The 16,412-nt window shown below is 34.9% G+C and overlaps 1 protein-coding gene across 11 annotated transcripts in view; it reads left to right on the top strand.

Annotated features, from left to right (window-relative positions):
* Klhl13 (kelch-like family member 13) overlaps positions 1 to 16,412 on the top strand; it is a 157,259-nt gene that overhangs the window by 82,616 nt on the left and 58,231 nt on the right. Inside the window, exons 1-3 of one of the 11 annotated variants that reach the window (XM_087599798.1) lie at positions 3,880 to 3,961; positions 4,484 to 4,528; positions 5,028 to 5,140. In XM_087599798.1, the coding sequence (XP_087455924.1) occupies positions 5,043 to 5,140 (98 nt within the window). In that variant the 5' untranslated portion in view covers positions 3,880 to 3,961; positions 4,484 to 4,528; positions 5,028 to 5,042. 11 annotated transcript variants of the gene reach the window in all.

Here is a 16,412-nt window from a genome sequence, read left to right as displayed (position 1 = left end):
CCACCCAGTCCTACTCCTGACTTAGCCCCATAGCTTTGATAGGTTCTGTCAATCAATTAGTAAAAGTATGTAGGTGACAATCAAGTAAGACTTCCAACTATAAATGTTTGACCAACTGTAAATGTTTGACGTAAAAACCAGAAAGTTCTTTCTGTTCCCCTTCTAGTTATTCCTCCCTTGCTATTCCTTAAACAATTTTGTTCTTTGATTCCTTATATCATGTGCTCTGCTTTTTCAGTACACTAGCTCTTTACATTGCTGTCCTACCGCTGTACAACTAATTATTCTTAGCCATTGGAGCTATTCAAGAGTTCTGCCTTCATATTACTTATGCTTACCACGGAGTAAGTGATTTGATTTTTTGCACTTGCATGTGAACATAAGATGGTGGTATTCTCCCAGGAGTAGTCATAACTATACTTGTATATGTCTCCATAGATCTGTTATGGGACCATAGGAAAATTTTCAAAAGAGAATTCTTCAATATAGTATTCTATTAAAAAAACATTTGAGATTGATTGAAACAAGGCTATGTCTATGAGTATCTATAAAGAAATTTATTGTATTTTTGTATTCAAGTTCACGGAAACAAATTAAGGAGACAGACAAGCATATATAATCTTACTGTGTAGAAAAGATACACACATACATGTACATGTGAAAAGTATTTCCCAAAAGAATTTTGATGTGCTGTTCGCTTTTGTTGTCGATGATGCATATTTGGACAGAATTACAAGCCCTGGTTGTCATGTATATGTTTTATTAATTGGTAGAATATAACATAAATGAGTATCTAGATTGGTATGGTCAGTAACAATTTTTGTCAGGACAATATAAGTAACATTGATATTGTAGATTGATTTGAAGAGGTAGTGTCAAGATTGCTAATTACATGATAAATAGATTACCAGTATACAATAGGCTGTAACAGTCAGAAAATTCACTTCTACAAGTTATTTAGGGATAAATATTGAGAAAAATCAAGAATATTAGCTGTATTTTCTCTATTTTCGCTATATCAAGACTGCCTTAACATGTACTTACATTATTTTCCACCTGACCATTCTTCTACACATGGTAGAATTAAAGTTTCAGGTATGGTTCTGTATGTGTACATTTTCATTTGGATGATTCTGTCTCATTTCTGTCTTTCAGTGGACTTCTAGTAGGAGGATGAAATATCTCTTTGTTGTTCTTTCTTTAGATTATGCTGAGATTAATTAATAGGATGTGGTTCACTTCAGATAGAAGCATACATTAATGAATATTCTGAATTAAAAAACTTCAGGAATACTCTAGAAGTAATTCTGGACTAGGAGATTGAAAGTAATCTTTTAACTAGTCAGCACTATGACAGAAGACAATTAATTCTCTGAGTTCAGAATTTCAATCTCCACAAATGGGAATACTGAATAAGATGTTTTGTAGGGAATCTTATTTCCTACTTTGGAAGCCATAGGGTTCTGTGGTGTAGGCGCTGCCCAAAAATGATCTTTCTTTCTATGGTCATGACCAAGAACCATCATTGTCTTCTGGCTGTCTTAACTCTGAGATGTACATGGTACAAGTACTTAAGACATTAATGTTTATAAAATACTTGGAATATCCTTGTGTCTTCTTGGTGCTGTGATAGCATCCAAGTATTTTATAAATGAAATCAGTGCTTCCTGTGCTATGATGAAGGGACAGTATGAAAATAGCGCTTCACTGAACCTGAGTAAAATTATATTATAAATGTATAAGTAATCATTCTTATATATATGCAAATATATTGGGTTCTGGGATATGATGGTAATTATGATTACATTCAATATTTGGTATTATGCTCTCTGCTAAGAAAATGAAATCTGGTTAATTTTGATAATGCTAGTTTGTAATGTGGCAGTTTCTCCTGGGTAGAGTTTATTTCTAAACAATACATGAGGAATGGTATTGTTAAGCAGATTTAAATTGATGACAATTCATGGACCACATTTCTCCTTAAAGTAATTATTTCTTATGCCCTTGGCATAATGATTATTGTGGGTGACAGAAAATTGCAAAGCATATAGCAACTTATTAAGCCCAAAACCTAGAATTAAACGTAAATAAATGCTTACAATCAGGTCTAATGGTATTTGCATTTTAAGTCTTTAAGGATGCTGAAAATGAGATGCAAGGTAGCAGTGTTTGTTTCTTCTCACTCTGAAGAACTATTAAAATCATTTTATTTCACACTAAATCAGAAGTCTATACTGAAAATTGGCAAATGAAATGGACTTTGATTAGTTTCTTTGGCTCTTAATGACATTAGACAACTGTTTGTTGTTTACTTCAGTCAGTTGATTGTTTATAGAAGAGTGATACCTCAAGGATATTTGTAAGAAAAATGATCATCAACTATGTACTTTAGAAAGTTATAAAACTCTCACGCTGTTTCCTGTTCAGCAATCTTGAGGTGTCTCTCTGGACAGATAGCTACTAGAAACACTTATTACCGTCGTTTGGTACAAGTCTAGGTTCTCAGAAGGCGTAGTCACGTTTGCAATTGCTGCTTTGTAGACTTGCTATAAGCATAAAAGCCTAGATCTCTCCTTCCTAAAATACACTTTTCTTATTACAAAATGGCAAATATTATGTTTAATATTTTCAAATGTCTGCATGTGCCTTAGACATTGAAATTTTATTAGAAACTCATTTTGGAATAAGGCATTCCAAGCTGGGTGTCTCTATACATGCTTGTGTATATATATATTTATGCATATATTTTTCCTTTGGGTTTCAAGCAACTTACCCTTGCTGGCCTTTCCTAGACAACATAAAATCTCCCAATATGAAATGCTGATTATTGTATATTTGTATTTGTGAGGTTTTTTTAAATCAAGTATTTTTTCACTGCTAAGATGTGCTGATGAATATTCTTATCTTTGATTCATTTAAAGATTTCTCTGAGATACTTTTCTGTTGAGTACTAAAATGAGATGGAATTATTTTGACCTTTCTTTTCTTGAGAAGTAGTTAATGTATGATAGAATAAAAATTACATGGGAGGTAATGATGACTAATGCCAATTTAATATTTATAAGGTTTATGGATTACTGATAAGTGCTTCAAAATAAACATTGCCTTTCCAGACATGAATGTGCATATAAATACCCCTCCTACATCTGTATTTATATCTCATAAAAAGTGGCTTTTCGCCTTCATAATGAACTAAATTTTCAAAAGAAGTTGTGATTATCCTGGTTGATTTCATGCTGTGTTTCTGGTGTATTAAATGATGAGGTTTGGGGATTTTTGAAAGGTGCTTTTTATTAAAGAAACATTCATCTGTAGGGTATTTTTAATACAAAAAAATCTTTTTAAGGGACTGAATCTCAGTCTTTAGAAACCAGGACAATTTGAAAAGATTGACTGGAGGTATAAGTTTATTGTCTAGATATGAATAAAAGATAAGTATGAACTCTTTGTTGTGGCATTTATTGTCTTCAAAAGGTAGTTACATTTCTGTTATTGGTGGTCTGCCTTTATTAAGTAGGCATTGATAGAGACAAGATAATTTTGTTTTTTTTACGGTAATATAGAGGTGTCAGAAGGGTAGGATTTTTACAGCAGCACCTTGCCCATTTAAGAAGCAGTATCTTTTCAGCTTGTAAGAAAAGAGTTGTAAATAATATTAATTTAATTTAGCCTAATTTTACTTTTAAAGTTACATAGAAAATTTATGAATTTGTTTGGCTCCTTTAAACAAAAGTAAAACACCCAATCATTTTGGGATTATTTACAACACTATTTTCAGGCAGTATTTTAAAACAATGTAGATGAACCCTTTATTTGACATTGCTTTCATGGAATACCTCAAGCTGCTTTAACAGCAGCTTCAATTTTTGGAACCTCTTTGACAATCGCTAATCCCAAGAGGTTACTGGACCGCTGCTGAGCTGTGGAGTGGTCCCTGCTGGACACCTGCTTGGCTAGCAGTGTCAGTCTTTCCTCTAGACAATTTGTGAGCTGTTTGGGGTACGGGGGAGGAGTAAGGGGGTGAACGGGAGGAGAAAAGGGGAAGAAGGGGAGGGCAGTATTGAATTAGATTGTTGATAGCGTCCCTCCGAGGACTGCTATTAAGAGCGCGCTATTCTGTACTTCTCTGCTGCAGAAGACAGAGAGATAGTCGTGTTGCCACAGCATGTTGTAAATGTACGAGGTTTTGCTCATCCGGCTTGGAAATAAAAATAGGGAAAGGAGTGCAACTTGAATCAGAAGCTACTAGAGGAGCGCGCAGAGTTCTACTGCAGTTTATATTTGCTCTGACATTCTGCTTTCTTCTAACTGGAAAACAGAGGACCTGGCATTTTTTAAATGGGCTTTTCCCATAATGGCATTCTTGTATTGTGTGGCCAGAGCTTTCACAGGAGGAAAGCAGGCTGCTGAATTTAATCACTGATCTCTATTAGCTGTGGCCTAAGGCTATGCTGAGGTTTATATCCCATTTGTACTGTTGCAGCTCAAAAGAAGAATGTTCAGAGGATGACAAATGTATTCTGAGTAGGTATGTTGTTTCATTTTTATATGAAACTCATCTATTTTTTTTTCTGCTAGTATTGGTCAGAAATCAGGTTAATAGGTGTAGAAAATAGTACAATGCTGCAGTATCCCTGTTAAGGTAGAACAATGGTAGTGCAAGCTTTTTTTTTTTAAAGCACCCTAGCTGCTTTTATTAAGTAAAGCTGCATTGTGTACTATGCATAGTACAGTGTACGCACACACACACACACACACACACACACACACTGCAGTCAACACTTTCTTAAGGAGGTAGCACTATTGTTGAGTTGGAAGAACAGAATCATCATATTGCTTTATTGCTTTAGGGGACAGTGCGATTTGAAGGAGGTACCTTGCATTCCTATTGCACAGATTGGAGGCGTCGGTTTAAGGGCACTGGCAGGATCTTTTGCTTGTTCTCGGCGGCTGCTGTGTCGGTCCACTGTGGAATGGAAGTGTTAGTTGTTAGTCTGTTATGGAAACGCTGTTTACTGTTATCGTAGTACCGTGGTGACAACATGCCATTGAAATGGAAAACGAGCTCTCCTGCTAGCTGGAAATTCCCAGTTCCTGTACTTAAAACATCCAGGTCAACTCCACTTTCTCCAGCATACATGTAAGTGAGAGAAAATAGGATATTAAAGTGGGGTTTCATTCATGAATCTGCCATGTGGCAAACTGTGGGAGGGGGATCCCAAATAGCAACATCCCCCAACTGACAAGGTTGGGAAACAAACAAACAAACAAAACAGCCAAACAAATAAAACCCCTCAAGCTTGCTTAATTTACAGATACTGGTATGCCCAAGTTAACATTGGTTTCGTTTTCCTTCCATTTATTTTCACTTAGTGTTAAATGCAAAACTAGTCATTACTATGAAGGTATAGCCGAAGGATTATATAAGGAAACTTTAATGTTTAACATGAGCTTCTTGGGATGTTTATATATTTGAAAGAACAATTTTTTTCTTTTAGCTTAAAATCTGCTGGTTCTTGATGTTTATGATACACTAAGTGTGGGAATGTTTAGTGTGTTAAGTTGGATGAATTTGAAACATTCATAGTTCATCAAATGAGTACACTCTAGTTCTGTATAAAAGTGAATGAATGATATGTCTTTCTCGGTGTTCATTCAAGTTGTGAAGTACAAGTTCAAATTTAGGTGGCATGCATGTTACTTCTCTGGGCAGTTGCTTATATATTCAGAGGTTGAAAAGAGTATTCTAAAAAAAAGAGTATTCTACAAATAGCTATTTAGAAATGTGTAAAAAGCTGAAGAAATACATTGGGCATTCTGCTTAGAATTTTTTAAAAAATATTTTAAATCTATAAAATATGGCATAAAAAATCCAGGAGCTATGCTGAAATGTTCTTTTGAAGTATTGTTCAAAATCTTTTTTAGAGGAGGAATGAGAGCAGGAAAGCTGGACCTTGTAAGAAAACAATATTAAAACAAGAAAATCTTTTGAGTGTTAAGGGTGCTTGAACTCTGAATGTCCCCTTGAAATTATTTTTTAGTAATTATAACGTGGAAATTCTTTTTGCTTTAAGCGAAATATGTATTTAGAAATCCATAGTATTGCCATTTTTTAAAAAAAATTAGTTGTATGTAATATACAATAGTCAGGTCTTTTGAAAGGTACTCAGTTGCTTTTACTGTGTCCGATGTAATTCCCTGGAAAGCATTGAAAAATGAGGGTATTTCAGAGTCATTTTGAAATCATTTTTCATGATGCTATTTGTGTTCTGGGTTATTTTATTTAATTGGATAGTGAACTCTTTTTTTTTGAAGTGAAATAATTTAGTTGATGTTTGTGAAAATACAACAGCTATGTTTGGGTTGCAGATGCTGTATTTAGGAAAAGAACAAATTAATGGGAGGCGACAATTAGTGGAACGCCTTCCAATTATTTGAGAAAAACAGGATAGCTTCCCGACTTTATGAATCTTAGCTAATGAGGAATGGTGAAATATATACGAAAAGCAACTTAATTATAAACAAAACAAAACCCTGCAAAGATCACTGGGTTACAATGAATAATTGTAATTAATGTTTATGGTATTTTTTACTATGTTTCACAGTTTAAATGGTGCAAATTATAGTCCTTTCTGAGGCTCCTTTGCCCTTTTTTAGAGATGTTTAAATATATGCCCATATTTTATTAATTTTTAGTAGCCACAAGCTCAGATACAAGGTAATACAACATTTTAAATAAATAACATTTTCCCTTGAAGAATTCATCTGTTTAGAAGGTAAAAGCTAGAAAATACTGTGTGCTCTTACAATGGTGAATGCTATTTACTGGTAATACACATAAGTAGGGTGGAAAGTTAAGCTAGACTATTTTGACTGGTACCAGGTAATATTATTAAACTGACCCCAGTGTGTTTTTCTTTATAAACATATTACTACCAAACATCAAGTGATATATATACATGCAGATGAAAAGTTTGATATGGAGAGGGGTCACTTGGAGAGTGTGTAAGCTGACTACCTTTTACCTTTTTTATCATAATGCTTTGAGTCATTTGGCCAACAATAATAAAGCATATTGTTGTCCTCAGTGTTTTCCACTCTATAACTTTCCTGAATACAGAACACTATTTAAGATTAACATAAGGGGTTGGGGATTTAGCTCAGTGGTAGAGCGCTTGAAGCGCAAGGCCCTGGGTTCGATCCCCAGCTCCGAAAAAAAAAAGATTAACATAAAATTCAAACCCCAAATGATCAAAATGAAGTTGGGTTACTGGGTTAGAGTTGTTTGGCCAATAAATCTTGGATTTTGTTGCTGTTGCTTTTTAAACTCTTTACATTGCAATGAAATAGTTAAACTCTGGCTCCTTGGCAGACTGTGATCTGTTGGACATTGATCTATAAAATCATGTCATAGAATTTCAAATAATATTTTGAATAATCTAGAATCATTCACAGTCTGTGTACAATCTTCTTGTATGTGTGCCTGTGCAACACAAAGAATGCTTTACAATGTTTTATCATTATGTACTGCAATTTGTCAAACACACATTACATGACTTTGATTGGAAGCAAGTATTTTCTCAAAGACTGAAGTGCCAAAACAAGGTCTCCTTAGTTATAGCACAACTGTATTGTAGGAATTCAGAAAGTATAACAAAATACAAAGGGTCCTACATTATCTTTCTAAGCCCAGTGTCAGTGCTGTTGGGTTCGAGCTCTGCTTTGATGCTGTACACAGGTCAGGGCTGCTATGCTAACATCTGCTACAGTACAGAACATTGAATTCATTTTCAACATCAAATATATTATGTTTGTTCCTGTGGGATTTATAGTTGAAGTTTGTTTTCTCTTTTTAGATATTTGAGATGTCTCAGTATTTTCAAGAGTTGTGACAGTAGCAACTATGGCACCTTTAAGGAAATTTGTTTTATGTAGCATAAAATACATTTCAATTATGTTTGTAATGCATTAGGGGAGATAAAAGATTTAGGATAAGTTTTGGCCCTGTTTACTGTGTAGACATAGTCTTCCTCCAGCTTTAGGTCTGAACACGTGCAGAGTGGTATGCCATCCATCTGGATGTCTGGAGGGATTCTCTTAATAGAAACAGAGTCCTTGGTGACATGTTTGTGCTACCTGTCTGTTCAACAGTAGGTTGAAGTTCAGCCTTAGCCTCCGGGAGGTTCTCCTGGTCAGTGAAAACTGCATTAGTAGAGACTCTGCTCTTGACAGGTGTAAGCCATATAAATTCCCCTGCCATTTGGCTTAAATTAATAAAGCTGAAAGGGCAACCGCACCGAAGTGCTTTGCCAATGTTTTGGTATTCATTGTTTTAAAACAGCAAATGGCTCCTTCAGACCAGTGTTATAGGATTAATGCATTGTTCGATTCTGAACGCACACTGAAACAGTATAGGTTCTAGCAACCTTTTCTTTTTTCACAAACAAAAAGTTTTATCAGTTATAGAAGTATGGAAAGAAGGTGGAAAATAATTAGGTTAAGAATGATATGATGCATCGTAACAGTGAATTCTTGCAAGGTGGGCACTATGATACCCTTCCCTTAGATTTGTAATTTTCTTAAGAAATGACTGATATTGGTGAACTAATTTGAATCAGAATCAGTCTCGTCCTCCTTTAGCCTGTATGTTTGTAATCAGTTATCTTTCTGTTTATTGTTTACTGTATATGTAAACTACATTTTATAGTTAATGCCAATAGTGTAGTATTCCATAGCAATTTCTTTAATCAATATAATTCAGTCCTTAAATTTTCTGAGAAAAACACTTTGCACGCTATGTTAATTTTCTTCATTTCTGGATGATTCAAATACAGATAAAACCAAAATGAATATTTTTATACTTTTTTGATATTTTCTTTCCCTTCTTTCCCCTAAGAGTACCCTCTACTAGTTCAGGGTACAAACCAAAACTTGTAGTTTAGTAAATCTTTCTTAACTACTGCAATATTTAAATAGTCTCAAATTTAGAAGGACTAATCGCTTTCACAGCACAGTTTAATTCTGTGTCCGCTTGATTTGTCTTTGCTATATAACACAATTATGTCCGTAAATCAAATCATATATCCAATGCATTAGACTAATTTGTGTTGCTCTGTAACTTTTGTGGCATGGTGGTTACGAATTTGTGTTGTCTTGGCTTACAGAAGGGTTACCTTATCATTTATGAATAGAAAATCACAGTGACCTTTGAGGTGATTTGGAGAGCTTATACTTCCTTTCATTATTACAGGAACCTCTTCTGTGATACTTCTCATGGATGCCAATCCATGTCCTCCTTTGAACATGGTCAGGGAAAAGAGAATTGACTACCTCCCCAGAATAGCACCCTTCTTCACTCATGGAAAAGTCTTTGTACTGTGCAAAATCAGTTCCTTCTCTTTTATTTCCTCTTCCTAGTAGAGTCTCATGGAGCTAGTAAAATTAAAAGTATTTCTTGAATAGAGCCAAGATTGGAAACTGTCCTGTGGACCATGGTTCCCAGACACTTAATGTTTAAGTTGTTTTCGCTCAGTATGTCTATGCAATGTATGTCGTCCCACTAGGGGAAGACAGCCTTTTGTGTTTGCAAACTTTTCTTGTTAGAGGTTTCTGACTAGACTGCACCTCCTCTTGATCAACATTTATTCTTTTAACTATTTAAGATACTTTAGTCTGGCATGTTCAAGTAAAGTTAAAATTTTCTCGTCAATCCCATTGTATTTTTTTTTAAAAAATCATGTAATGAACTTGCAAAATACTACACGACTCATGTAAAAAGCTAGTGCTTCTTTTACTTTCCAATATTTCAAAGAATTTTGCTTGCCAATCATTTCTCTTGCTTTATTCTTTTTATCCTTAATGAGATGCTGCTGTCCAGAATTCCTCCCTGCAAAGCAACTGCCCATAGGGGGCAAAAAAGTAGAATTGCAAATCTTGATATTATCTTGAGAAATCCAGTTACTCCGGACAGAATGTTCAGGCAAGATGTGTGTAGAACCAAATTTGAGAAAGCAGAAAGAGTGAAAGACCAATAAGAGAGTGCCTAATGTCTGTGTAAATAACGTTCTTGCAGCTAAAGAGTTAAGCGATACACACTGCAGGTAATATTTTAAGTTGAAATGGCACTCACAGTGTATTAATGTGTGTTTCTTCAAGTCTATACCAAAGAGGGCATATACATGTTATTCTGGGTGTTCAAAGTGCATGCCACTTTTCCAGCCATCTTGTAAGTTGAAAATATCACAGGTAAATAACAATGAATTCAATACACCTAACTCACTCCATATCCCTGACTACCATCACAGCATACTATAATGTGTGTGTTTATCATCATAATGTGTGACTGTGACCTATAGTGCTCAACTCTAGGGGCATAACAAGACACAGTCATACTGCATTGGATAATACAGGAAAAGGTCGAAGTTCAGAAGGTTTGCTTCTGAATGCATATTTTATAGCAAATAAAAAGTGTGTGTGTGTATATGTGTGTGTGAGTGTGAGTGTGTGTGTGTGACACTATTGTAAATCAGGAGCCACCATATTCTAAATCAGTAACATTCAGCAGTTACTCGATGTTGCATGCCAACAATAATTGCTAAATGTTAAGTAAATACAGTCCTTATACTTGTAAATATTCTTTATCTTTCTGTTTTTATTCATGTTTTCCTTCTGTGAAAATTCTGAACCAAGATAAGCATTAAACAATTTCAATTTGATAACTGATTTAAAGTCAATGAAAACATTACAGAAGGAAAAATGGGTCTTAAGCCTAATGGGGCACAAATTGGAGCTAGGTACCAGGTTTTAAAATGTAAACTGCATAGTATTCAAAATAAAGTAATTTATACTTAAACCTGATGGAATCTTTTTAAACAACAAAATGGAAGGCCATCCTCGTGTTAGACAGGAAATCATATATTGGTCAGATGCTTTTTATCACACAATGGCACTTACATAGCTTTCCAAGCAACAATAGTTTTATCTAGACTATGTAATGGAATTTTGGTTTAAAATGACAATATCATTTTCAATTACAGTAAAATATTTTTACTGACATAACTCACTATGGTAAAGGGCTCTGTTGTTTTTACTCAGTTGTTCACATTTATGGCTTGCTAACGTGAGAACATGCACACCGTTTTTCCAGGGCACATCTTAAAATGGGGTTCAGTGGAGAAGTGAAATCAAATCCTGCAATAAGAAGAAATAGCTTAAAACTTTACTATCTCTCTCTCTCTCTCTCTCTCTCTCTCTATATATATATATATATATATATACACATATATATATGTATATATATATATATCATATGCTCTAACTTTCATATGAGAATGTATCCTATTTTTAATGTCTTCATTTAGCCTGGCTAATAATATTGAGTGCTACTATGAAACTGCTAAGCACCTTCTATGATGCTTCTCCCAAATTGCATATATAAATGTATTATCCCATTCCTACATTTGCAGACACAGAGTTTCAGGTAAACTAATTAGCTTGTTTAGTGTGATAAGTGATGGCATAATTTAAACCCAGGGTTACCTGATTTCAAAGCTTTTGCTGGCTATAATACCTTTTTCATTTGTGTGATGTTTGTGTCTTCTAAATTGCCTTTAAAATCATTTGTGGTGCTTTGTAAGGGACCCCGGTTTTGTGGATGCTAGGCAAGGTCTGTAACAATGAACTACACTCCATACAATCCTTTGGCTCCTTATGTTTTAATTAGGTAATGTCTCACTAGGATTAAAAGAAAGAGGCAGCCTGGTAGCTTAAAGAGGTGTTTTGTTTTGTTTTGTTTTGTTTTGTTTTGTTTTGTTTTGTAGTAGTGATGGTGGTATAGAAAAAGATTCATCCACATCTTGTCAGATGGCAAAGCTGTTCAAAAATATTGGGTCAGCTCTGTTCACTTGTTATACTGATCCATTGACTGCTGATATGTGTGCAATTTCTTTTCTAAAATTATTTATATGGCATATTTGTTTATTTTTGAGACAGGGTCTCACAATGTGACTCTGGTTAGCCTGGAACTTGCTGTGTAGAACAGACTACCCTGGAACTCACAGAATTCTGCCTCCCAAGTTTTGGGAATATAGGCATGAACCACCACACTTGGCCTGTGTAATTCTTAACCACTGAGCCATCTCTCCAGCCGCGGCCTGTGTAATTCTTAATGCACTCTTCTACTTTGGTTCCCTGTAGAAACTGAATACCATGGACAGTGCTATAACTGGTATGCTCTTTTAGCACTGTCCAAGGACATCTTTCTAGTCAGTTTGTTTAATATTTTCTTGAGGACAGTAATATTCTATTGCTTAATTATATACAAGCACTCAATACAAATGTAAATGCCCCATTTCTTAGCTTTAGTATTGAGTTAATGTTTACTGGTAGCCTAAAGCTTCACAAATGTGCTATTTTACAGTTTAGTAGATCATAAGTTTGATACAGGTCTCAGCAGGCTAAAATGCAAGTTTCAGCAAGACTGAGGCTTTAGGGAAAAATTGTTTCCTGCTCATTTCCTGTCAGTGATTAAATGGATTCTCTATGAGTGTAGAATTAAGGTCCCCATTGTCTTGCTGGCTATAGCTGAAGGAGAATTTTAGCTTCTGGAGGGTAACTTCATTCCTTGACTTTTGACTCTCTTCCATCTTCAAAACCAACAAGATGAATCCTTTTTAAAAATTTGCTCTCTGACCCACTCTTTATTTCTTCATATAAGGATTTATGTAATTAGAATTGGCCACCTGAATAATACAAGATATTTTGACATATCAGGGTCCATAATATTAGTTACTTTTGCCATGGGCATGTTCACAACATGCTTTTGCTTTTACCATGCTCACAAGATCCTGGGATGTGAATATTTTTGGGTATCTGCTCTAATAAATCTAGATCAACAGTCAGACATGACTTGCATAAGGAATGTAAAAAGTTTTTCCAGTGAACTAAAATGATATTATAAACTTTGAATTTTTGCAACTAAGCTCTATTAATTTCTGGATCAATTTTTTCTTGGAAATTACGATAATTTGATTGTTACATAGGCAGCTCTAAATCCCTTGCAACAAAATTTAATGAAAAAATCTTATTAACAGTAGAATTGTCAATTGAAAACCTTATCACCTTGGTTTTCGTTGAAAGCCTCATTAGAGCACTATAAAGGAGCTTATTTGTGTTCCAGTTCTTGTCAGTAGATATTGACGACATCAATTTTGCAAGAAGACATAATCCCATAAAATGAGGATAAAAATATGAACTAAAATGCTAGCCGTTAAAATTGTATTATTTATTGGATTTCATAAAACAAAGACTATGGGAGCAAGATTTCCATACCTTAAGTCTCTTTGAAAATTAAGCAGTTGTGCTATCTTTTGAATGAAAGAGCCATTTTCTTAATAAGCAGAAGCACATGAAATTATTCCATTGATATTGGTGCTGTTTAGAAATTCCTAAAGTGAATGCATAGTACAAGTTGGTTGATATAACTGCATCATATTTGATTGAAAGCCTAAACTGTTCCATATTTTTTCCTGCCCTCTCAGAGCATTTGTTCAACGAACTGTTCAAAATCAGGTGAAGTAGAAAGTTTGCTAGAAAACAGTAGCAACTAGAAGGTTCTCACACATTTCTGCAGTCAAATAGACACAGGTTTCTGAAAACCTTTGAAACAGTCTTCACAGGTGTCCGTTATAAACACAGACTCTGGGTTCAGAATCAATAAAATTCAATGCAATTAAAATTGTAATGTATTTTACAATTATCATGCAATGGCATATAATTATGTGATTGATAGCCTTTCTTATGCCCTTCCGTGCAAGGTTTCTGGTAGGAAAATGAGAGAGTATTGAAATTTGAATGTTTCTTAATTACCAATTATTGAGTGAAGTCATAACAGCAGGTGAGGACTGGTTGTGCATCTGTTTCTGAGTTTTAAATCCGATTCTTCAAGTTGCTAAAGCCTGAAAAGCACTATTACTAAACCTGGAGTCAAATGTAGGAAAAGTTTTGAACTCAGATCTGGTTACCCAGCTCTCTACACACTGTCTTCTTACTAGTAAGGTACAGAGGCTTGATAGTATGTTCTCTTTCTTTGTATTCAATATACTTATTGCTCATGTATGCACATGTATCGTGGTATCTTGTAGAGTAAAGGAGAACTTGCAGGAATTGGTTTCTTTCCTTTTCGCATGGTTTGAATGAGAATGGCCCTCATGGGCTCATATGTTTGAGTGATGAGTTCCTAGTTAGCAGAACTGTTTATATGATTAAGAGGAGTGGCCTTGGTGAAGGAGGTATGTCACAGGGGTAGGGCTTTGAGGTTTCAAAAGCCTATACCAGGCCCTCTCTCTTTTTGCCCACTTCCTTCAGGTCAGGATGTAAAGCTCCCAGGCACTGCTCCAGTGCCATGCCTATTTGCTTTCTGCCATGATGATAGTGCACTAACCCTCTAGAACTAGAAACATGCCCCCAGTTTAATGATTTCTTCTATAGGAGTTGCCTTGCTCATGGCGGTTCTTTACAGTAATAGAGCAGAAGCTTAGTTAGCTTCCAACCTGTGGATTCCATGCATCAGACTCAGGTTGTCAGGATTGGTGGCATGCACCTTTAAGTAGTGAGCCATTTCATGAGCTACATATTAGCCTTAAAAATTTGGAATATGCATTATTATGTATTATCTTTTTGAAATTGACACATTTAGAAAATGATAAATTAGGATGTTAAGCTCAGGCCAGTGTGTGTATGCCATTCTTCTGCCCATGCTCTGCCTTCCTTTCTTCCTTTCACATTCATTTTTCTCACTGTAGGTGGTTTTAAAAAAAATCTAAAGTGGTCTTTAATAACCATTACAAAATCAACTAGTTTCACCTTTTCTTTTGTTTCTGGTTTCAAATGTATTACGATTAATGTTAAAGGCCAGTTCACAACGAAGCTAGATCTTTCTTCATAGATATGTTCTCACTCCTTTTCTTTTGTGCTGGGGTGAAATGTGCTCCCAATTATGCTACTCTACCTTATTGTGAGTGCAAATTCAAGGTATTTGAAATAGAAGTTTGAGGAATGTATGTATATTCTAGGTTATAAGCAGATTGTCCACTTCATGATCTTTTGAGTACAGATCCTTACAAGAGTGTGTATGCACAATCACTTCTAAAAGAATCGCAACTGTAAAGAAATTTGTAGAACTGGAACCAAAATTCCCTTTTAAGTAGACTCGATCTGGCAAGAAAGAAGTTTTCTAGTTAGTTTGGAATGGATTCCTGTATGTCCTGAAGCCAAACTATGCAGTATCTTTCGCAGAATTAGTTCTACAGGGCAAGACTTAAGGGTTTCTGGTGTCTCTGTTACCAATAATTCCAAGGGTAGAAAACTGTTCTGGGCCATGAGATTTTTGTTGAATCATCCATGCCATCTGGGAACATTATCCATTCCTGAAGTATACTTCTGAATAAGTCCTTTTAAATATAAATAAATATATAAACATCATTATGCATATTCAAAAACCAGTAGGTTTTCAGAGTTTGGAGTGAGGATTTATTGGTTAAGACACACTGGCTACTCGTCTAGAAGATCCAAGTTTAATTAGTAGCACCCACATTGTAGCCCACAATCATCTGTAATGCCCACTTTTGGCCTCCACAGCCGCTAGACATTCCCATGCCATATAGATATATAGGGAGACAAAATACTCAAACATATATTTTAAAAAACTAGTGAGTTTTATAAGGCTTCTTCATATCTCTTTCGTAGGTAACCCATCTTCTCTCATCTCCTTACGCTGATTTCCCTGAACATGCAGTGAAAGAGCAGTCAGGATCACTGGAGATTATAAACTAAGGGAATTATTTCCCAAATATGTTTAAATAAGATTGTTTTATGCATACTTCATAGTTAAAGGTAGACAAAGGCATAGCAGTGACTGATAAATACAAGGTAAATCAAAACAACTGTTAATTTATAAGTTTTATTTTTCCTCTAATCAAGAATCTTTATTGTTAATTAATTGGGATGTTCCATTATTTAAGGTGGGCTAGGCCCAGTTGTCTTAGAGTCAAGAGTATAGGGCTGATGTTTTGTTTAGCCTATAGTACTTAGCCAGATACCTTTGAACAAGATAGTTTCAGAAATATAAGATCAGTATCAATGAAAATGGTAAAAGATAATGTTTATGAAATTGGTCATTATAAATATAGTGTATGAGATTAACAAAAAATGTTGTGGTGATAGGAGTTGCCTTTTAGAATCCGATATATTTTGTCCACGGCTTGTTTGGATGCGTTACAGGATATATTTGAGGTTCCTGAAATTTGTTCTGATTGACTAGGTTAAGGATCATTAAAAAATAAGTAGTCAAATTCATTTTTATGTAGAATACTGCAGGCATGTAAAAAATGACATTTTGAAGATTTAAAACTGTT

This window comes from Rattus norvegicus, chromosome X (assembly GCF_021556685.1).
Source record: "Rattus norvegicus strain SHRSP/BbbUtx chromosome X, alternate assembly SHRSP_T2T, whole genome shotgun sequence".
Classification (NCBI taxonomy): domain Eukaryota; kingdom Metazoa; phylum Chordata; class Mammalia; order Rodentia; family Muridae; genus Rattus; species Rattus norvegicus.
The sequence above is the reverse complement of the archived record's forward strand: the minus strand, read 5'-3'. Positions and strand labels throughout refer to the sequence as shown.